Below are 18,919 nucleotides of genomic sequence, written 5' to 3' on the forward strand. Positions count from 1 at the left end.
CAAAATATGATATTCTCACCCTTTAATTTGGTTCCTTTTTTTGAAAAATAAATTTAGGGAAAATTTTAGCATGATTTAACAATATTTGGAGGTAGCTGAACAATAGGAAAGTTTTTAATGACAAAACACATAAGAATTTAATTTAATAATAATGATTTAAAAATACATTTATCATTAGTTTTGTTTCCCCATTTAAGTTATAAAAGAAATTTCAAGACTGTAAAAACTATAAATAGTAAAAAAATAAAATAAAATATCAGATGCACCTACATGTGTTACAGTTACAGAATGCATTAAAAATTGTTCATAAAACTTTTTAAACAAATATTTTTTTCAATTACAGTGAAGCACCTCTTATACGTTTCCCTTTTATACGTTTTTATCAATTATACGTTTTTCAAATTGGTCCCTCCTACAGAGTCTAATACACATAAACCTATACCAATTATACGTTTTTTCATTTGTACATTTTTTTCATACAGTCCCTTCAAAAACATATAAACGGTGCTTCACTGTATGAATATTTTGGATTACAATTGAAGGCTTGCTTTTAATTCTTAAGGCTTAACCTAGTTTTTATTATAATCATTCTTAACACATTGATTTTAAACGAAATGCTAAAACCAATGCATACAAAAATATACTTTAAAATTGTGCATTAAACATAAAATATTAGCCTCTGAAACGACAATTATCCTTGCGTTCGACGAACCTCACCGGTCGACCGGTAAGTAACCGGTTACTAACCGCAGCGTTCTATGATCAACCGGTTACCACACCGGTTATCATTCTAAGCTTTTGATTGGAGCACGTGATCAACTATTCGGTCGCTACCGGTAGTTGCTCGTAGAACGCAAGCTTGTTAATTGAACAAAGTTTTTCTGTTAGATATAACAAAATGACCCGCAATACCTCATGAATTCCAAAGTGGGCATAAGAGTCGAAATAGTAATCTTTTGAAGTCATTTCTTCTGGACGGTAGGTCGTCAGACCATCCATTTCCTTCTGGCACCGAAAGCAATATTTGCCATGGGAATCGAAACAGGGCGATTCCCCATTTTCAATGGTTCCATTGGTGACGGGACATGCCGGCACCTCACTAGTTGATACCTGGTGAAAAAAATATTTACATCCATTAGAGATTCATCGAATAACTTACTACAAAATACCTTAGCTTCAGGGTTGGCCGAATTGGACCCAATTGGGTTGGACCCAATGGGTTTTTTTGAAAAAACCCATTTAAAAAAACCCATTATTTAACCCACTTTTGGGTTTTTTTAAATTTTCTGAGAAGTTTTTAAAAGTTAATTAATTTAAATACTTTCACAATTAAAAACTTGTTTTTTACTTGTTTTTCACCACAGACAATGAACATAAAAAATGAATTTTGAACTTTAATAGTATTTCTCAACTCTTAACGGCATTAAAGAAATACTTCAAAGATTTTAAATAAATGTATTTAACTTTTTTCTTTAACTGGTCAATAAATAACTCAAATTATGTTGACCAAGTCCTGTCACGTTTGATTTTCTCAATATTTGTAGATTGTACGGAGGAAACTAATGTAGTTAAAAGGCTTTCATGTGAATTATTTTCTGCTAACCAACAGGTCACAAATCTCGAATAAACACAAGTTATATTTTTTAGAAATAAACAGATTTTTCAAACTGTCGACAGAAAACAGAACAGGTACAGTATTTTCATTATCTTACGGAAAAGTTTAATATTTCTTACTCTATACACAGAAATAGAAAAACAGGCAACATAAAATTCAAAGAAATGTCTTGATTAAGCTGGAATTCAGTAAAAAGGGATTTTAACTACTAGAGGTTTTACAGTAGTTTTGCATAACAAATTGAAATACAATAAAATAAAATGCAAAAAAAAAAAAAAAAAAATTGTATTAATTAAAAACGAACAATCGATTTTATCACTCGAGAAGTAACTTTGCCTTAACTGTTGATAATAATGAAAATTAAAAAATCTGAAACTTCACCATTCTTGGGTTTTTTCGTCTTTTATACTTTTCTTCAGAAAACGCTGAATTTAAACTAGTTTTCCAGCTTTTTTTACCCGAAGACAATTTTTACACTTTGTCCATATACTTACGCTACAATATGCTACAAGTACCCCACATTTTCCATAAAAAAGACAAAAAACCCACATTTCTTTTAAAAAACCCAACTTTAGTTGGGTTTTTTTTGGGTTTTATTCAAAAAAACCCAAAAAACCCTGGGTCCATGGGCTTTTTTAAAAAAACCCGGGTTTTTGCCAACCCTGCTTAGCTTTGCCATCAATCTTTGAGTTGAACCGCACCATTGCTGCGGTCACTCATCTGGTGTGCTAATTCTGCTTTAGCTACCAGTTTGTTTGGCTCTCTTGGCTCCCTTAAGAGGTTTTTCACCTCCAACTCATGTGATTCCTATTCCGGGCTGATGAGTGCTAAAAAGCACAAAACTGCAGTCCTCGGATGGAATAACTGAGCTGGAGGTGTATTTTAAGTATTCATCGAATATTCGGTTGGTATTTGGTATTCTGCGCATTTGGCAGACCACAAACATGGGCGCCCATATGCAAAATTTTAAGAGGAGGGGGCCAGGGGGGATCAGACATTTTCACCCATGGAAACAGATTTCAGTACAAATTAGAGCTATTAAAATTTGACATTTTTAATAACTCAGGGTTGCCACTCAATTTTGGAAAAAAAATTCCCTGTGTTTTCCCTGTATGAAAATAAAACTTTACAAATGAGCGAGCACTGATTATTTGGAAAAGAACATTAATATCTTGATAATTTCACCACAGGGGAAAAAAACGAAACATAAATTTCTAAATAAATAAGGGAAAATAAATAAGAATTCATAATAACTGAAATAATAGCATTTTTTATTCCAAAAAAAAAAATTTCTCTTAGTCATGGACCTAAAAGTGTATAAGTGACCCAGAACAATGATTATTGACGACTAATTTCATACACTCGAAATTATCGTGAAATTCAAGATTCTATTTTTATGATAAATATTTTAATATTTACTTTTAAAAAAACTTTCAAGCAAAATTACCATTTTTCATTTTACTTTATTTCTGAACTTTATTAATATTCTCATTATAATTATTACTATTTATTTAATTTTTGGCAGTTTATATATTTGGGAATTGATTTTTGTAACTTTAATTTAAGAAGGAAAAAAAATTCCCTGTATTTTCCAGGTTTTTGAGGAAATTTTTGAAATTCCCTGGATTTTCGTTTTTTTTTTTTTTTTTTTTTTTGTTGATTTTTGAATTCCCTGTGTTTTCCCTGTTTCTTCAGGTTCCCCTGTGGCGTGGCAACCCTGTAACTTATTCAATTATGGCTGGAGGAGAAATGTTTTTACATTTTTGCAAAGAAAAAACACTAAAAGCAACAAAGGGCTAGTTTCTAAAGGGGGCTTGAGAGCCCCTCTTGCTCCCCTATATGGACGCCAAATACTTGAACAGGGTTCATACTCATTTCCAGAAATAAAATGAAGGAGTTTTGGAGGAGTTTCGAAGGAGTAAATTTGAGATTTTGGAGGAGTACTAACGGGCGGTCCTTAAACGAAGTCGCACTTCTCTCAACGTGTTTTTGACCCCCTTCGTCACAAAGTGTCATACTTCACCTTACTCCTCTTGTCATATCTTTTATAAACAAATTGTTATAATAACTGTGTGATGTTCCTATTTGTCACCATCTCTCTTCCCCTTGTCACAATTTCATGAACCTGTCTCTCCCTCAAGGCATGACATCACTAGTGGATGACCCTTTTCAATATCATAACTACAATTAGAGACGTACCGAGTACTCGGTAACTACTCGGTACTCGGCCAAATTGCCGAGTACTCGGTCTAATTTTGATCAGATACTCGGCCAATACCGAGTAGTTGCAAAAAATTGAATATTGTCCAAGACAGATATTAAAATTTATAAAAAAGCGCAAGCATATGTAATTTTCTGCAATTATTTACAAGTCAAATTTAAATTTTGAGAATAATGAAGTTTGTAATGCTTCAATGGAATTTGTCTTTATTTTAATGTCCCCAAAGTTAATAAAACTTATTTATTACAAATTGTGCAAAAAAAGTAAGTGTAGAAAATATGGAATTTTTATATTAAAAATGGATTTTTGCTACAAACAAAAATTAGTTATAAGAAATATAAAAATACCTTTGCTTAAAAAATAAATGGAAATGAAACAATGTTAAAAGCACAGTGCAGACACGTGTTTTGGAATTACAAGGAATTCCTTTTTCAATGCACAAAATGTGAGCTCGTGGATTTAAAGGCATCCGCCAAAAGTCGGATTCTTCTGTCGAATGTCTTTACATTCTTTAGCTCACATTTTATGCGCTGATAAAGACGTTCCTTGTAACGCAGAAACACGTGTGTGCAGTGTTCCTGCACATTTGCTTTTAAAAATTATTTATGTTTGGCGGACTAGAACTATAATAGATTGGTATAATTTGTTTTAATTCCAACTTGATTATTTATACCTTTTATTTATGTGTTTATTTTTACTTTAAAAAATAACCTATTTGTAAAATTTTTGACATAAACAAAATTTTTTAAATAATGCGTAGTTAAATTTCAGCAGGAATTTAGTTTTAAAAACTGTTATATGGACAAGGAGGTCTATACTACTATTCAATAAGTTCAAAATTCATCACATGTGTGTTGGTGGTTCTTCTTAAACAGGGTTCATACCCTTTAGGCAGAAAAAAATTCAAGCACTTTTCAAGTACTTTTCAAGGTAAAAAATTTTGTTTTCAAGGCAATATCATAAATTTGTACTAAAAATATTGTATGCAGATTTCATTTACTACAAACACATAGAAATAAGGCAATAATACAAAAAAGTATAGGAAAACAAAATTGCTTTTTCTACAACGAGAGACGCTTTGATGAAAGATCTACTGCGTTGAAAGTTTTTCAGAAAATGTTTGAAAAGTTTGGTCATAAAGAGAAGCAGATACCAAGAGGTTTAATTTTGAGGTTTTTCAAAGGTTGCAGCAGTCAGAGGTTTGTATGTTTTCTATAATCAGCAAATTAATACTTAAAAAAAAAACCTTTCATAAGTGCTTTTAACTTTTATGGGAAGAAACTAAAATACCCAAGTTCAATGGCATTGCCAGAGAGGAGTTTTTGAAGTCACCCCCCCCCCTCCCCGGTTTCAACATTTATTTCCAATATCTATACAGTGGTTTATTACAATATAAGGGCGGTTAGGTCAAAAACACTACCCAGAAAGTTATTTCAGTTTGCACTATTAAATTCTAAAAACATTAGGTTTGCAAATCATTTATAAGTATGCAAATCAATTATTCATATGTATTTATTAGCTGTTCAGCCAATAAGGCATTTCAACTGTCCTCGAGTAAATTTAAAAAATAGGAAGTAAGAAAAGTTTATAAAAGTCCACAGTACAGTCTCTACACCTCAAAATATACAAAAGCAGCTTAAGCAGTGATCAATACTCTGAATGCAAACTTGAGCCTATTCAGCTTTCATTGATTAACTTGCAATAGACAATAAATGTGCAAGTTCAGATTTATAGAGCCATATTTCGAAATTGAAAAGATTCATAAGAAGTTGACATATATTATGACAAAAGTAGTTTTATTTTGGGAAAAATCGGGTTATTGTTGAAATTAGAATTTAAATTTAGAAAGGCAATAATATTCAGGTGTAATTGTGATTTGTGAGTTCATAAAAAATTACCTGAAAGTTTCAAAGACCAAAATGGGGCAAGGGGGGGGGGATAATTTTTAAAACTAAGACCCCTATTACTTGAATATACATATGTACAACAATAGCTTTTGCTATGCATACAATTCATAAAATAGTTTATTAAGTCAAAATATTCTGCATAGAAACACCATGCCCAGTGCCTGTTGATAACCAGCAACAGGCACTGGGCCTAGCTAGGCTGGTACTGGTCAATTTATTAGATCCAAATGAAGATGAATGACCCTCCTTAAGCTATCTACCCCTTTGCTGATTAAAGCCTCTTTCAGTAAGCTCCAAGTACCCACAACCTTAATAAAGCAGTAATTTTGAACATTTGAGGAAAAGGGGAAAATTGGAGATATAGGGTGGTAAAAGGATAAAAACGAACACTACTGGATTTCAAGTGAATAATCATAACACAACCACCCCTGTTATACACCTTATTTATTTTAGCAGACATAAAAAAAATGATGTACTTATAAATAAAATTATATAAATCAACTTTATGTTTTTAAAATACAAACTTTAAGTTAATTTGTTAGGTGTTCAACTGCTGAAATTTAAATTTTTTTAAAAAAAAAATCTGTTATGACCAAAAATTAGGTAAAGATAATCATTCAAAATTGCAAAAATAAATAAGCAAATAATTAAACAAGACCAAGGTAATAAATTCTTTAACTCTTTAGTTATTAAAATAAAAAATAAAATAAGCTAATCTGATGTAGCAGTGTGAAAATAACTACTAATTGCCAAAAATATAAAAATATTTACAAAATGCAAACGGATTGAAATCTCAAACAAGGGAAGCAAATTTTCGCGAATTAAGTTTAATGTTGTCATGTTTCCCATAAAATAAACTTATATTTTACTGAAATTAAACATAAAATATACTAATCTACGGTAGCAAATATGAAAATAACATCCGATTAGTGAATATATTTAAATATTTGCAAGATGCAAAAAGATTGAAATTTCAAACACGAGAAGCAATTTTTCGCAAAGTCTGAGTTCGTTCGACGTGGCATGTTTCCCATGAAATAAATTTATTTGTTTTTTATTAAAATTAAACAAAGAATATACTAATCTAAGGTAGCATATGCAAAACTAACATTTGATTAGCCAAAATATTTAAATCTTTGCAGGATGCAAAAAGATTGAAATTTCAAACACAAGAGCAATTTTCCGCGAAACCCTAGTAAGTTCAATGTTGTCATGGTTTCCAAATTAATTTCTTTGTTAATTAATGAAATCAAACAAAAAATAAACTAATCTAAGGTACCATATGTCAAAATATCTTTCGGTTGTAAAAAACATCAAAATATTTACAAGATGCAAAAGGATTGAAATCCCAAACACGGAAGCAATTTTTCGCGATGTTGCATACTGAACACATGTTCAGAAAATTGCATTGGTAAAATACTTTTTTAAAACTTCTAAGCACAATTCGTTGATTTTTGACAGAATTTAAGCACTAAGAAACTTTTTCAAGGTTTTTAAAACTTTTTCAAGGTTTTCAAGCACTTGAAAATGAACTTTTTTTTTCAAGCACTTTTCAAGGTTTTTCAAGGGCGTACGAACCCTGTTAAAACATAATTGGTACTTAATAACTCGGCAGAGTAGTGAAAGGCCGAGTACTCGGCCAAAGTGCTACTCGGTACGTCTCTAACTACAATTAACTAAACGATTGTTTTTTTAACACAATCACTTAATGTAGTACATCTACTTATGTAGTTTTAAATATTTAAATAATAATTACACAACCTGACTTTTGCTGCTGAGAGTGTGGAGGAGGGAAAAACAATGATGATAAAACTTATAAAACATGAAAAAATAGTCAATCAGCAGCAAGTTTTACTTCACTTATGAAATGTTTTAGTCTTCTAACCTTCAACTTTTATGACTTAACTATAAGAGTCAATTTGTAAGTCACATCGTTATGAAAAAAATAAATGCACGAAAGTACATTAAAATCGCCTTTGTGACGAACGTTAGTGGTTGATCCAAGTATTTTAAGTTACTGTCATAGAGGAAGATTATGTAGTGGTGAACCCCAAAGCAGAATACTGCTAAATTTGCGACGTACGTCGCAGAACAGATGACCGAGCTGCAGAACAATTCTGTTCAAATGTGAGACGAAAACGCAGACAAATTTTCTGCCAAAATTCTAGAGATTTCTGTGAAATTTCTGCAGAAACTGCAGATTTCCTACAAATATCTTCTAACTCAAGATAAAATTTTGCACAAATTCTGCAAATTTCTTTAAATTAGAAAAAAAACGAAAAATGTTGTATATCGATAAGTCTTCTGCAGGAACTTAAAATTTACTTTGAACTTAATAGAAATCCGCAGAATTTGTGCAAAATTCTATCTTGAGTTGAAAGATACTTGTATCTGCAGAAATTTCGTGTTTTAAATCTGAAAAGATTCTGATTCTTCAGCATTTTAGAAAGCATATAAAATATTTTTGGAGAATTTCAATCGGTTTAGGTTCTACAGAAATGCATACCAACAAGTAATGTTAAAAAAAAAAAAATGTTCTGTATGAAACGATTTTGACTACGGGCTCTCGATTTGTGGAAAAGGTAACGTTTGTTGCTTGTGTATCAATGCTTGAAGTACTTGCAGAACCATTTTTTTCAAATGATTTTACGTTACAGAACATTGTCAAGTATTCTGCTTGGGGGGTGGTGAATTTTAAAAGAAGGAGTTTTGAAGAAGTTAAAACCAAAATGAAGGAGTTTGAAGGGCCTTTCAAAAAATGTCCTAAGTGAAGAAGTATTGGAGGAGTTTTGAAGGAGCATACGAACCCTGTTCAATAGGTATTCAGCATCGGCAACCGAGTCGTAAACAAATTTCAGCGTTAAATAATTGGTTAACATATATTTTTAGTACGTTGAATGAAAGTTACTGTATTTGTCGCTTTTCAATTTTTCTTCAACTTGATGACATATTACAATAACCCTACTAATACTAACTCATTTTAATATTAGAAAATAATCAGGAAAAAAAAAAGTTAGTAGCACTAAATAATACAGTACAACCTCGATATCTCAAATCTCTCGGGACAGAAAAAAAAATCGAGATATCAAGTTTTTGAGTTATCAAGGTTTTAAAAAAATTACACTTGAAACTCCCACAATTACACACACGTACGCTATATGCATTTATATATGTACTATGAGACCACTTTGAATTACGATTAATAAAGCAGTCTTCAATATTTTACTAGATTTGAAATTTTATAATTATCGGAAGTGCACGGAAGAGATTTTGAAATGAACAACAATTTCAACTTGTTTTTTCACCTAAAAATTTAAAAATTCTTATCTTCAACTAGTAGCTCCCCACATTCAAAAACTTTTCAGCAGCCATTTTGTACGAGTTAAAAAGGCAGAATGGTGAAAATGAGGAATGCATTTTCCGTTTTCACTTGAAAACTGACTGGCGAAAAATCAACCCCCTTTCCTCAAAATGAACCACATGTTCGAGAGAAATGCACAAAGATTCTAAACTCTGGAGAAAACACAGCACCCCTTTCATACTAACACTATTATCTTGCTTCAATCCCCTAATCACAAAGTTTCCAAGAAGAGAGATGAAAACTGGTCCCCGGAACTGGTTTTCCAACAAAAATTGCCAAAGAAAAACGACAACTGAAACTTTCTTTTGTGCAAAAATTTCGACATATCAAGGGCTTCGAAAAATAAATTTCGAGATAACTATGGAAAATATATAGGGGTTTTTATAGAAAATGCGGGGGAAAAATATTTTTTCGAGACATCAAGGGTTTCGAGATAAGGAGGTTCGAGATACCAAGGTTCGACTGTATTACGTCAATTTATTACTACTTCCTTTTACTGCTATTTTTTCATATAAAATAGTTAGAAGGAGCAGGAAATAAATTTTGCTACACCACATGAGGCAGCGAGAACCAACGGGATGAAAGTGGATCTTTTCAAGTTTTGAGTCAAACTCATATAAAGATTATGTCCTAGGTAGGCCTTCATTGATGTTTTTTTTTAAAATCATGCTGCACAGCAGCACCTACCAGGGTTACTACCGTATTACCACGCATTATCCGGCATGCCGGAAAAAAGCGATGTTGACCGGCATGCCGGGAAATTCGAATTTTCCAGCATGCCGGATAATTTGAGGTTTATTTTGCAACAAAACAAAAGCAAATTTCCCCATTCAGTTCCAATCAGAAAGCAAACCACTGTAAGGAAAAAAAAAAATCCCAAAAGTAATCTTCTTTGAAAAAAAAAAATGTATATTGCATATAACATGTGCTTGTTATTTATTGAAGGTCATTATTGATGGATTTAATTATATGCCAATAAACAGGGTTCGTACTCAATTTGAGAAATTAAATGAAGGAGTTTTGGAGGAGTTTTGAAGGAGTAAAATGAGGATTTGAAGGAGTACATACTAATGGGCTGTCCTTAAATGTTGTCGCATTTTGTTTTCAATATCTTTGACCCCCTACCCCCTTTGTCACAAAGTGTCACACTTCATACTCCTCCTCTTGTCACAAGTCATTTTTATAAACATATCGTTGTAATAACTGTGTGATGTCACTTCGCGCCACGCTCTCTCTTCCCCTTGTCACAATTTCGTGAACCAGTCTCCCCCTCAAGGCATGACATCACTTGTGGATGACCCATTTTACAACATTATAACTGCCATTTGCTAAACAATTATGTTTTTAACACAATCACTTAATATAGTACATCTGCTTATGTATCTTTAAGTAATAATTAGAGAAACCGACTTTTGCAGCCGAGAGTGTGGTGGAAGGAAATGTAATAATCATAAAACTTGAAAAATAGTCAAGCCCCCATTTAAGCACGGTTTACTTCAATTATGAAATGTCTTAGTCATCTAATAATATCTTCACCCCTTCATCACCCTTATACCTTCGCCCTTGCGACAAAGTTAAATTGTCGATCAAAGTATGTATTTTAAGTTACTGTCATAGAGGAAGACTATGTAGTCTTCAACTAAAAAAGAAGGAGTTTTGAAGGAGTTAAAACCAAAATGAAGGAGTTTGAAGGGCCCTTCAAAAAAATTATTCAAATGAAGGAGTATTGGAGGAGTTTTGAAGGAGCGTACGAACCCTGATAAAGTAATCAATTCAGAAGCAATCATCATTACTGCGATTTTCACATAATTTTTTTAAAGGCCGAGTACTCGGCACTCGGCCAAAGTGCTACTCGGTATGTCTCTAATGTGAACCCATTTTGAGTAAAAGTATCTTTACAAATTAATTTATTCAAATGATTTTCATTTTCTACTATCTTAGTCTCTTCAGTAACTGAAAAAAAAAAATCTTAAAAATTGAAGAGATGATTAGATTTTACTTGCTATTTACAACAATGGCAGCAGCTATACTCAACTGAATTGTGTGAAAGTTACAGAGCTACATGGCTTTCCGATACTTTATGGCATTTAATAAGGAACAATGAAAAAGCTTGAGCATTAAATATTATAATAAATAAACAATACATACTTCCATAGTTTCTGACATGACTTTCTGGTTCTAAAAAGGAATAAAATAATTTTAATAAAAAATATAGAAAATTACAAGAAATTTTACAAATGCTAACATTTTTTTTAGGTGTGATTAAAAGTAAAACATGGGGAACAGTGTTGTCAGATTGGGGGAAATTTCCCCATTTTGGAGAAATCTGGTGCTCTCTGGGGAAATTTTGGGGAAATGGGTTTTGAGGGGAATTCTTTGGGGAAAAATTTTTCTCTTGGGGGAAAACCTGGGAGAAAAAACCTCGGGGAAAAAACGAATTTTTTTTGTATTGAGATTCACGTCAAGAAATAGTAGTTACATTGTTTGTATCAAACAGCATTGGTTTAGCTCTGCTCAACTTTATGGAATTCGCATTTTGCATTATGTGGAATATTATGCTACAGAATTCGCAATAATAGTTCTAGATGAGTAACTAGTTGATACGTAAAACGGGTAAAAATAAGTGTGATGAAGAATGTTCTTGGATAAATGTATATAAAAAAGATAGTTTAAATGTACAAAGAGAAGCAGAGTAGCCAATGCAAGTAGAAAAAAAAACACATTTGGCTATTTCTCATCTTTCGATCAGGCGCTTGTATTTATGACTAGTGGCACCCGCAAGGCTTTGCCCGTAGTAGAAAATTAAAAGGTCTTTTGGTTCCCTGTATATTTACAAATAATTCAGGATCAACTTCTCGCCAACTGACTTGCCCACGTTACGGTTCCACGTTATGATAGCTTGGTAATTTACTCGTCCATCTTATAATTTTGCTTGGGAAAATGTTCTTAAAATTGGAATAACAAAAGAACAAAATCGAATTTTCGAAAAATCGCTTCGAGGTGCAAACCCCCATGCTACAAACTATCTTTTTGCAAACTTTCATAAAAATTGGTCGATTAGTCTAGGCGCTATGCGCGTCACAAAGATCCTGACAGACAGAGAGACTTTCAGCTTTATTATTAGTAAAGATAAAGAAAGATAATGACAAAGAAGACAAAAAAAAAAAAAAAAAAAAAAAAACGAAAATGGGAAGAAAAAAAGTTGGGGAATTTTATAAGAAAATTTGGCTATTTGGGGGAAAAAATTTTTTCAAAAGACAAAAATATCAGAGGAAGTCGATTCATTTTATGAAAATATTAGTGGAAAAATAATTTTTGAATTTGAGGAATTTTGATAGAAAACATCGCTTTTTGGGGAAAAGTTGGAAGGGAATTGGGGAAATCTGGATTTGACCATCTGGCAACAATGATGGGGAATATGGAGAAGTACACCTATTTTTTCTGCTATGCTGACATTTTAAAATGAATTAAAGTATACATGAAAAGTAATTTCATGCATATAAAATTAGAATCATATTAAAAATTTGAAATTAATAAGCATAAAGAAATTTTAATTTAAGGAAACATCACAGTGAAAGAAAAACACAGAGAACTTGTGACAGTGCAAAATAAAAAATATCAATGTTCAAAGCAAAAGAAAAACTTTCAACTTTTTGGTTTTTCAAAGTTTCAATTTCCAAGCAATTTATAAGTTGATTAAATATTATTAAAAAGGAAAGGAAAATGAAGGATTCTAATCACCTAATGATTTGGAAAGGATCCTCTGATAATAATTGGTGGAGATATCAATTAAAAACTATTCATTATGACACTTAGATTTTGTGTTAAAATCCCTATTTTTTGAAGGCTTTCCTCCATTCAAATTATTATTCAGTTGAGATAAAGCACTGAATAATAATTTGCTCAACTTGATTTGATCAACTTTTATTGAAATTTGTAGCGTGAAGAAAATCATTGAGAAGAAAGATCTGTTGCCTTTTTTTCGCGAATATGAACAAATAAAATTCTAGGTTCTGTTTTCAGCAGGGTTGGCTTTTTGCCGGCAAAAACTGGTTTTTGCCCTGCCAGTGGCAGAAACTGGTTATAACTGGTAAAAATCGGCAGAAACTAGTAGAAACTGGCAAAAACTAGAAAACGTTTTTAATAGCTCTAGTAATTACTTAATGACAGGCAATTAAGTAAAATGAAAAATATAACTCCATTTCGTCATTGCAAAAACTTAATATAATAGTTATTTAATAATTAGTGTAAAAATATGTTAAATAACAAGTCACATTTCCAGAGCAAAGTAAAATTTATCATAGTTAAAATTGCTATGTGTTAGAAATTTTAGCCTTGTAATGTTGTAAACGTAACAAATTTTTCAGTTTGTTGTTTATAATTATTTTGTTTGCATTTAATATAAAGTGTAATATATATATCAAATATTTAAATAAATACAGATTTATTTTATTTCATTAAACTCTAAAATACAAGAACTTGTCATTTTACACTTAATGTAACCAGGGTTGGCTTTCTGCCGGCAGAAACTAGTTTTTGCCGTGCCAGTGGCAGAAACTGGTTATAACCGGTAAAAACTGGCAGAAACTGGCAAAAACTGAAAAGCATCTTTAATTACTTTAGTGATTGCTAAATGATATTCGTTTAACTAAAGTAAAAAATTAAACTTCATTTCATCATTAAAAAAAATAAAATCCTATGCTAATGCCCTTGATTTAATTTGAGAAAGGAACTTTTCAATTGCAGATGCTCGTAATGTTTGGATTAATCTAACAAAGGACCAAAAATCATATAGGTGTTCAGGAAAGAGGAGTGACATACACAATTAAAAGGCATTTCTGATTTTAATTTGCTCACTTATATGCTTCCTCTAAATTGTTTGTTATCGAAATTATCACGTGCTTCAAGAAAAAAGTGCCAGAATTTTATTTGCCAATATTAACTTAGATTTTGTACCTAATGTCACAGCTTTGCAAAACAAACTGGCCCTATTTCTCGAAACTTATTTTTCCAGTTGAATTTCTGCCACTTCCCCAGTTACTACATGGTAGACCAGTTAAAAAAATATAAAAAAAACAACAATAGATGAAAGTTTCACAAACATTGCTTGTTCCTTCATGCATTGCCTGCTAGCTCTACTGCTTCAGGAATATTCTAAAGTTTCTCATTTACGCATATTAAATCGAGAAAGTGTTTAGATTTTAGAAACCACCTTTTCTAAGAAGCAACTGCAGGGTCCAAACAATGTAACGTTTGATTTTAAATTGTGATAATAATGTAATTAAATTGTGCTTTGATTAGTAATTATTTTTTCCGTGCACTTCCTATTGCATGTCAATAATTTAATTTTTTTTCATTTTGTGAGTTTTTGCCAGTTTCTGCCGCAAATGTGGCAGAAAGTGGTTTTTGCCATGCCGGTTTTAACCGGTTTCTACCAGTGGTTTTAACCACCTTGGCAGAAACTTAACAACCCAGAATATGCTGAATAAAGCTATTCTTAAAGAGCTTAATCAAGCAGTTACTGATAACCATTTACTCGCCTATATGCTCCATCCAAAGTATTTGGGAGTAAATTTATCATGTAATCAAGAAGAAAGTGCCCGCACTTTGCTCACAAATATTAACCCTGATTATGTACCTTATACCATTGCTTTACAAAACAAATCGTCCCATTTTCCCAAAACCTATTTTTCCAATCACGTTGTAACAACTACTCCAAATACCGCATGGTGGTCCAGTTTCAAAAAATGTGCTATAGATGAAAGTTTTGTGACTCTTGCTTGTTCTTTGAGGATAATGCCAGCTAGTTCTGCTGGGATTGAAAGAATCTTTTCAAATTTCTCCGTTGTGCACAACAAATTGGGAAATTCGTTAGGTTTAGAAACAGCGTCAAAACTTTTATTTTGTTACAGGCTGCTGCAGTGTGAAAACAATGTAAAATTTGATTTTGAATGGTGATAGTGTTGTAAATGAATTGTATTTGGGTCAATATTTAATTATTTTTCTTATACATTTTCTATTGTATGTCAGGAATTGCATTTATATCACTTATTGAGTTTCTGCCATAAATGTGGCAGAAAGGGGTTTTCGCCATGCCGGTTTTAACCGGTTTCTACCAGTGGTTTTTACCGCCTCGGCAAAAACCTGCCAACCCTGGTTTTCAGGCTTTTCCTGTAATCAGGAGATTTAAAATGTTTCTTTTTTGGTTATTTTTGAAGAATCTGCTCAAAATTTTACCAATTGTTCTTTTTTTTTTGTTCAAGCGTGATTATTGAACACGCGTTACTTGACATAACTTTTATTTTCGAGGTAGACTGTCCAAAGTCGGGCAACGCAGCTAGTTTAAAATATTTCTTAAAGTTTTGAATGCTCAAGATTTTTTTTCAATTTTGCCACCGTCCAAAAGGGCATATTTCGGGAAGGAGGGGGCAAAGGGGGATCCCAAAACAAATTTGAAACCACTCATTGTGAATAAGGATTTAATATTTTAAAACTTAAATTTAAAGACTCATAATATTTAGATTGGGTCCTTATCGAATTAAATCTCTATATATGCTCCTGCCACTATTTATCTTCATTTAAAAATTCAATTAAAAATAATAAATTTGGCACAAAGGAAATTTTCAAAAATTCCACAGGAAGGAAAAAAAAACCTTGATCCTCAATTGTATCTTTGGATTGTTAAAAATTCCTCGAAAAAATTAACCCTGCCATACAAGTTTCGGGGATATTTCGATAATTGGGAATCTGGTGCGGTCGTCTCATTTTTGGCGTAATTCATTTTAATTTGGTAACCCTGCTTTTTGATAGTAACCCTATGTGAATAGATGTTTCGGTTCTCTTTGTTTAGATTTGTAACAAAAAACCCTCTTGAGCAGACACTGGAGCCAAAAAGTTGATGCCAATGAAGAAAGATCGCCAGATTCCCAATTATCGAAATCTTCCCTAAGTGTCAAGAGTGTATAGAGCATTCTTAACCTTTTATACATAAATACAAGTGTTTGTATTTTATACTTTTTAAAACTACTCTTTGTTCTCCGATTCGTTTAATTTGGTAGTAGCTCGCTAAAATTTTGGCAAAATTTACTGGCTAACAATTTGAAATACCTAGTACATGGTGCATTGGATGACAAAACTTGAAGAAAAAGGATAAGGGCGGCAGTTTCATGTTCAAGCACAAAATTTATTCACTTTTGATATGACGAAACGAAAATGGTGTTCCTCTTATTGTTATAATTATTGACTAACTAATCTTTTGCTCCAACATGACACTGCTCAAACTCTTTGCTACAAAAACTTAGATTGAAACATTCGAAAAAAAATTTAATCATCGTAACGACGAAACATAAAATAAAATATACTGCACGACAGATTATCAAGTAGAGAATTATACAACTATTTTTCAGAAATACAGTAATTGTAACAAGCAAAATTTAATTATGATGGTCTTTATCTATCACGTAATTAGGTAATCAATTACTCAAGTAGGTAAACAATACAAATACAAGCAAAAGTAAAAAAATCTTGAAACACAAAAGCCGAATTCAGTAAAATGAGCAAGAAGTTTTCATGATTTAAAACAGCTAGCTATACATTAAAATGCACTCGTGCGGAACTTGTTAAAAATATAAGATTGAATTAAATGTAAAATGAAGTATTTGATACTTACATGTTGAAAAAATGAAATTATTTAAATACACAACACGTGCGTTTCAATATAATGCACGGTTGTTGGTGATGGAAGAATAGAGAAGAGCAGCGCATGAAGCGGCGTTTCGCTGTTGCCACAATCGGAGTGGTGATCACTAAATTTGATTAACTGCCAGTACGGAGTATCAAAGTTTAGGAGATGAGAAAAACCGAAACATTTTTTTACAATGGACTTGATTCACCTGACGTCATTAAGCTATATATATAGTATAGAGTCCCTTAGACCCTCGTTTTGACACTCTTGTCTTATTTTACGCGGATGAGTTTCGGTTTTATGCGATTCGGCAAAGCAAACAGATAAAATTTTTCCCTCTTTTAAAATCCAAACTCCTAAAGATTTCAGATTACACGTAATAAGCTGTATTTTGGAGAGCTAATAGAACTGAAACCACTGGAGACATTTTATGCGATTGATTCCAGTAGAGCCGCTATATAGACAGGCCGACGCATCAGCTTAAGTTTAGCCATTTTGGATCGGATTTTTCATTGTTGCACTGCTAGGGTTACCACAGCAAAGTTTCGGATTTCGCCAAATTTGCAAAAAATAATATTTTATTTTATAAACAATTCACGTACCGCTAATAATTGCTCAGTAAACAATCACCAAACGCGATAACTTGCCAGAAAAGACAACCACTCAAACACACGCTCCGATCCAAAATGGCTAATCTTAAGCTGATGCGTCGGCTCGTATATATAGGGGCCTTAGTATAGAGTCCCTTAGACCCTCGTTTTGATACCCTTGTCTTATTTTACGCAGATGAGTTTCGGTTTTATGCGATTCGGCAACGCAAACAGATAAAATTTTTCCCTCTTAAAATCCAAACTAGGGCCGTGGTAGCCCGATCGGTAGAGTGTCGGATTCGGGGCCGGAGGGTCCCGCGTTCGAACCTCGATGGTCGAAGCCCCAATGTCGTCATTAAAGGGGGCTGGACGACGTTAAATATGCTCGTGGTCTCAATGTCCTCCAAGTGAAACGATACCTCTGGGGGTGCTAGTACCAGGTAGCTATTAGCTCCTGGACTAGTTCTAAATTCTCGTTAACTGTTCGATCCGGTGATGGTGCTGCCATCTATCGGTAGATAAAATAATGGAGGCAAGGCACTTAGTATGCAGTCCTCGACATAAATACAGTTGTAGTCAGTTGTGACTCTGAATAGGAATAGGAATAGGAATAAAATCCAAACTCCTAAAGATTTCAGATTACAAGTAATAAACTGTACTTTGGAGAGCTAATACAACTGAAACCACTGGAGACATTTTATGCGATTGGTTCCAGAGCTCTTTCCAGAAGTAAAGTTATTGAACTCACACAGTTCAGAGCTCACTGGATTAGCTTTTAGGAGTGACAAAGGAGGACAAAAGCAACGCGAATACAGACACGAATAACACAGAACCAAAAACGTTAACATTGAAAAATTTGAGCCATTCCTTGACAATAGAAATGATCTTTCTGATTTGTTAGTGAAGGAAGATTCTACCATGGAAATGATCATGGATGCGTTAATGCCCTGCAAAGAACTACAGAGAAAAATTCTTGACTACCAAAAGACTATTATAGCCAGCTCCTTATCATAAACACTAAATTAATTTGTGTTTTCTTTACGCATTTTGTGCATAGACTTATTATACACTTTAGTGATCACTAGAATGAAGTTCGTTATTATCATTCCTATTCCTATTCAGAGTCACAACTGACTCCAACTGTATTTATGTCAAGGACTGCATACTAAGTGCCTTGCCTCCATTATTTTATATACCGATAGATGGCAGCACCATCACCGGATCGAACAGTTAATGAGAATTTTGAACTAGTCCAGGAGCTAATAGCTACCTGGTACTAGCACCCCCAGAGGTATCGTTTCACTTGGAGGACATTGGGATCACGAGCATATTTAACGTCGCCCAGTCCCCTTTAATGACGACGGTGGGTCTTCGACCATCGAGGTTCGAACCCAGGACCTTCCGGCCCCGAATCCGACACTCTACTGATCGGGCTACCACGGCCCGTTATCATTCATGCAAACTATGCATTTTATTGCTACTGCCATTTTTTTAATGATGGGCTTCGAAAAACATGTTGTACCTAAATTGTTCAAGGCCAG

The 18,919-nt window shown here is 32.9% G+C and overlaps 1 protein-coding gene across 1 annotated transcript in view; it reads right to left on the reverse strand.

Moving 5' to 3' along the window:
* LOC129232480 (protein arginine N-methyltransferase 1-like) overlaps positions 1–16,877 on the reverse strand; it is a 59,822-nt gene extending 42,945 nt beyond the window's left edge. The window contains exons 1-3 of the mRNA XM_054866626.1: positions 16,774–16,877; positions 11,253–11,282; positions 913–1,110 (exon numbers count right to left, since the gene is read on the reverse strand). Of these exons, the coding sequence (XP_054722601.1) occupies positions 913–1,110; positions 11,253–11,270 (216 nt within the window). The 5' untranslated portion in view covers positions 11,271–11,282; positions 16,774–16,877. The remainder of the gene's footprint in view (positions 1–912; positions 1,111–11,252; positions 11,283–16,773) is intronic.
* Positions 16,878–18,919: the final 2,042 nt, after the last annotated feature.

Source organism: Uloborus diversus, unplaced genomic scaffold (genome assembly GCF_026930045.1).
Source record: "Uloborus diversus isolate 005 unplaced genomic scaffold, Udiv.v.3.1 scaffold_12, whole genome shotgun sequence".
Lineage (NCBI taxonomy): Eukaryota > Metazoa > Arthropoda > Arachnida > Araneae > Uloboridae > Uloborus > Uloborus diversus.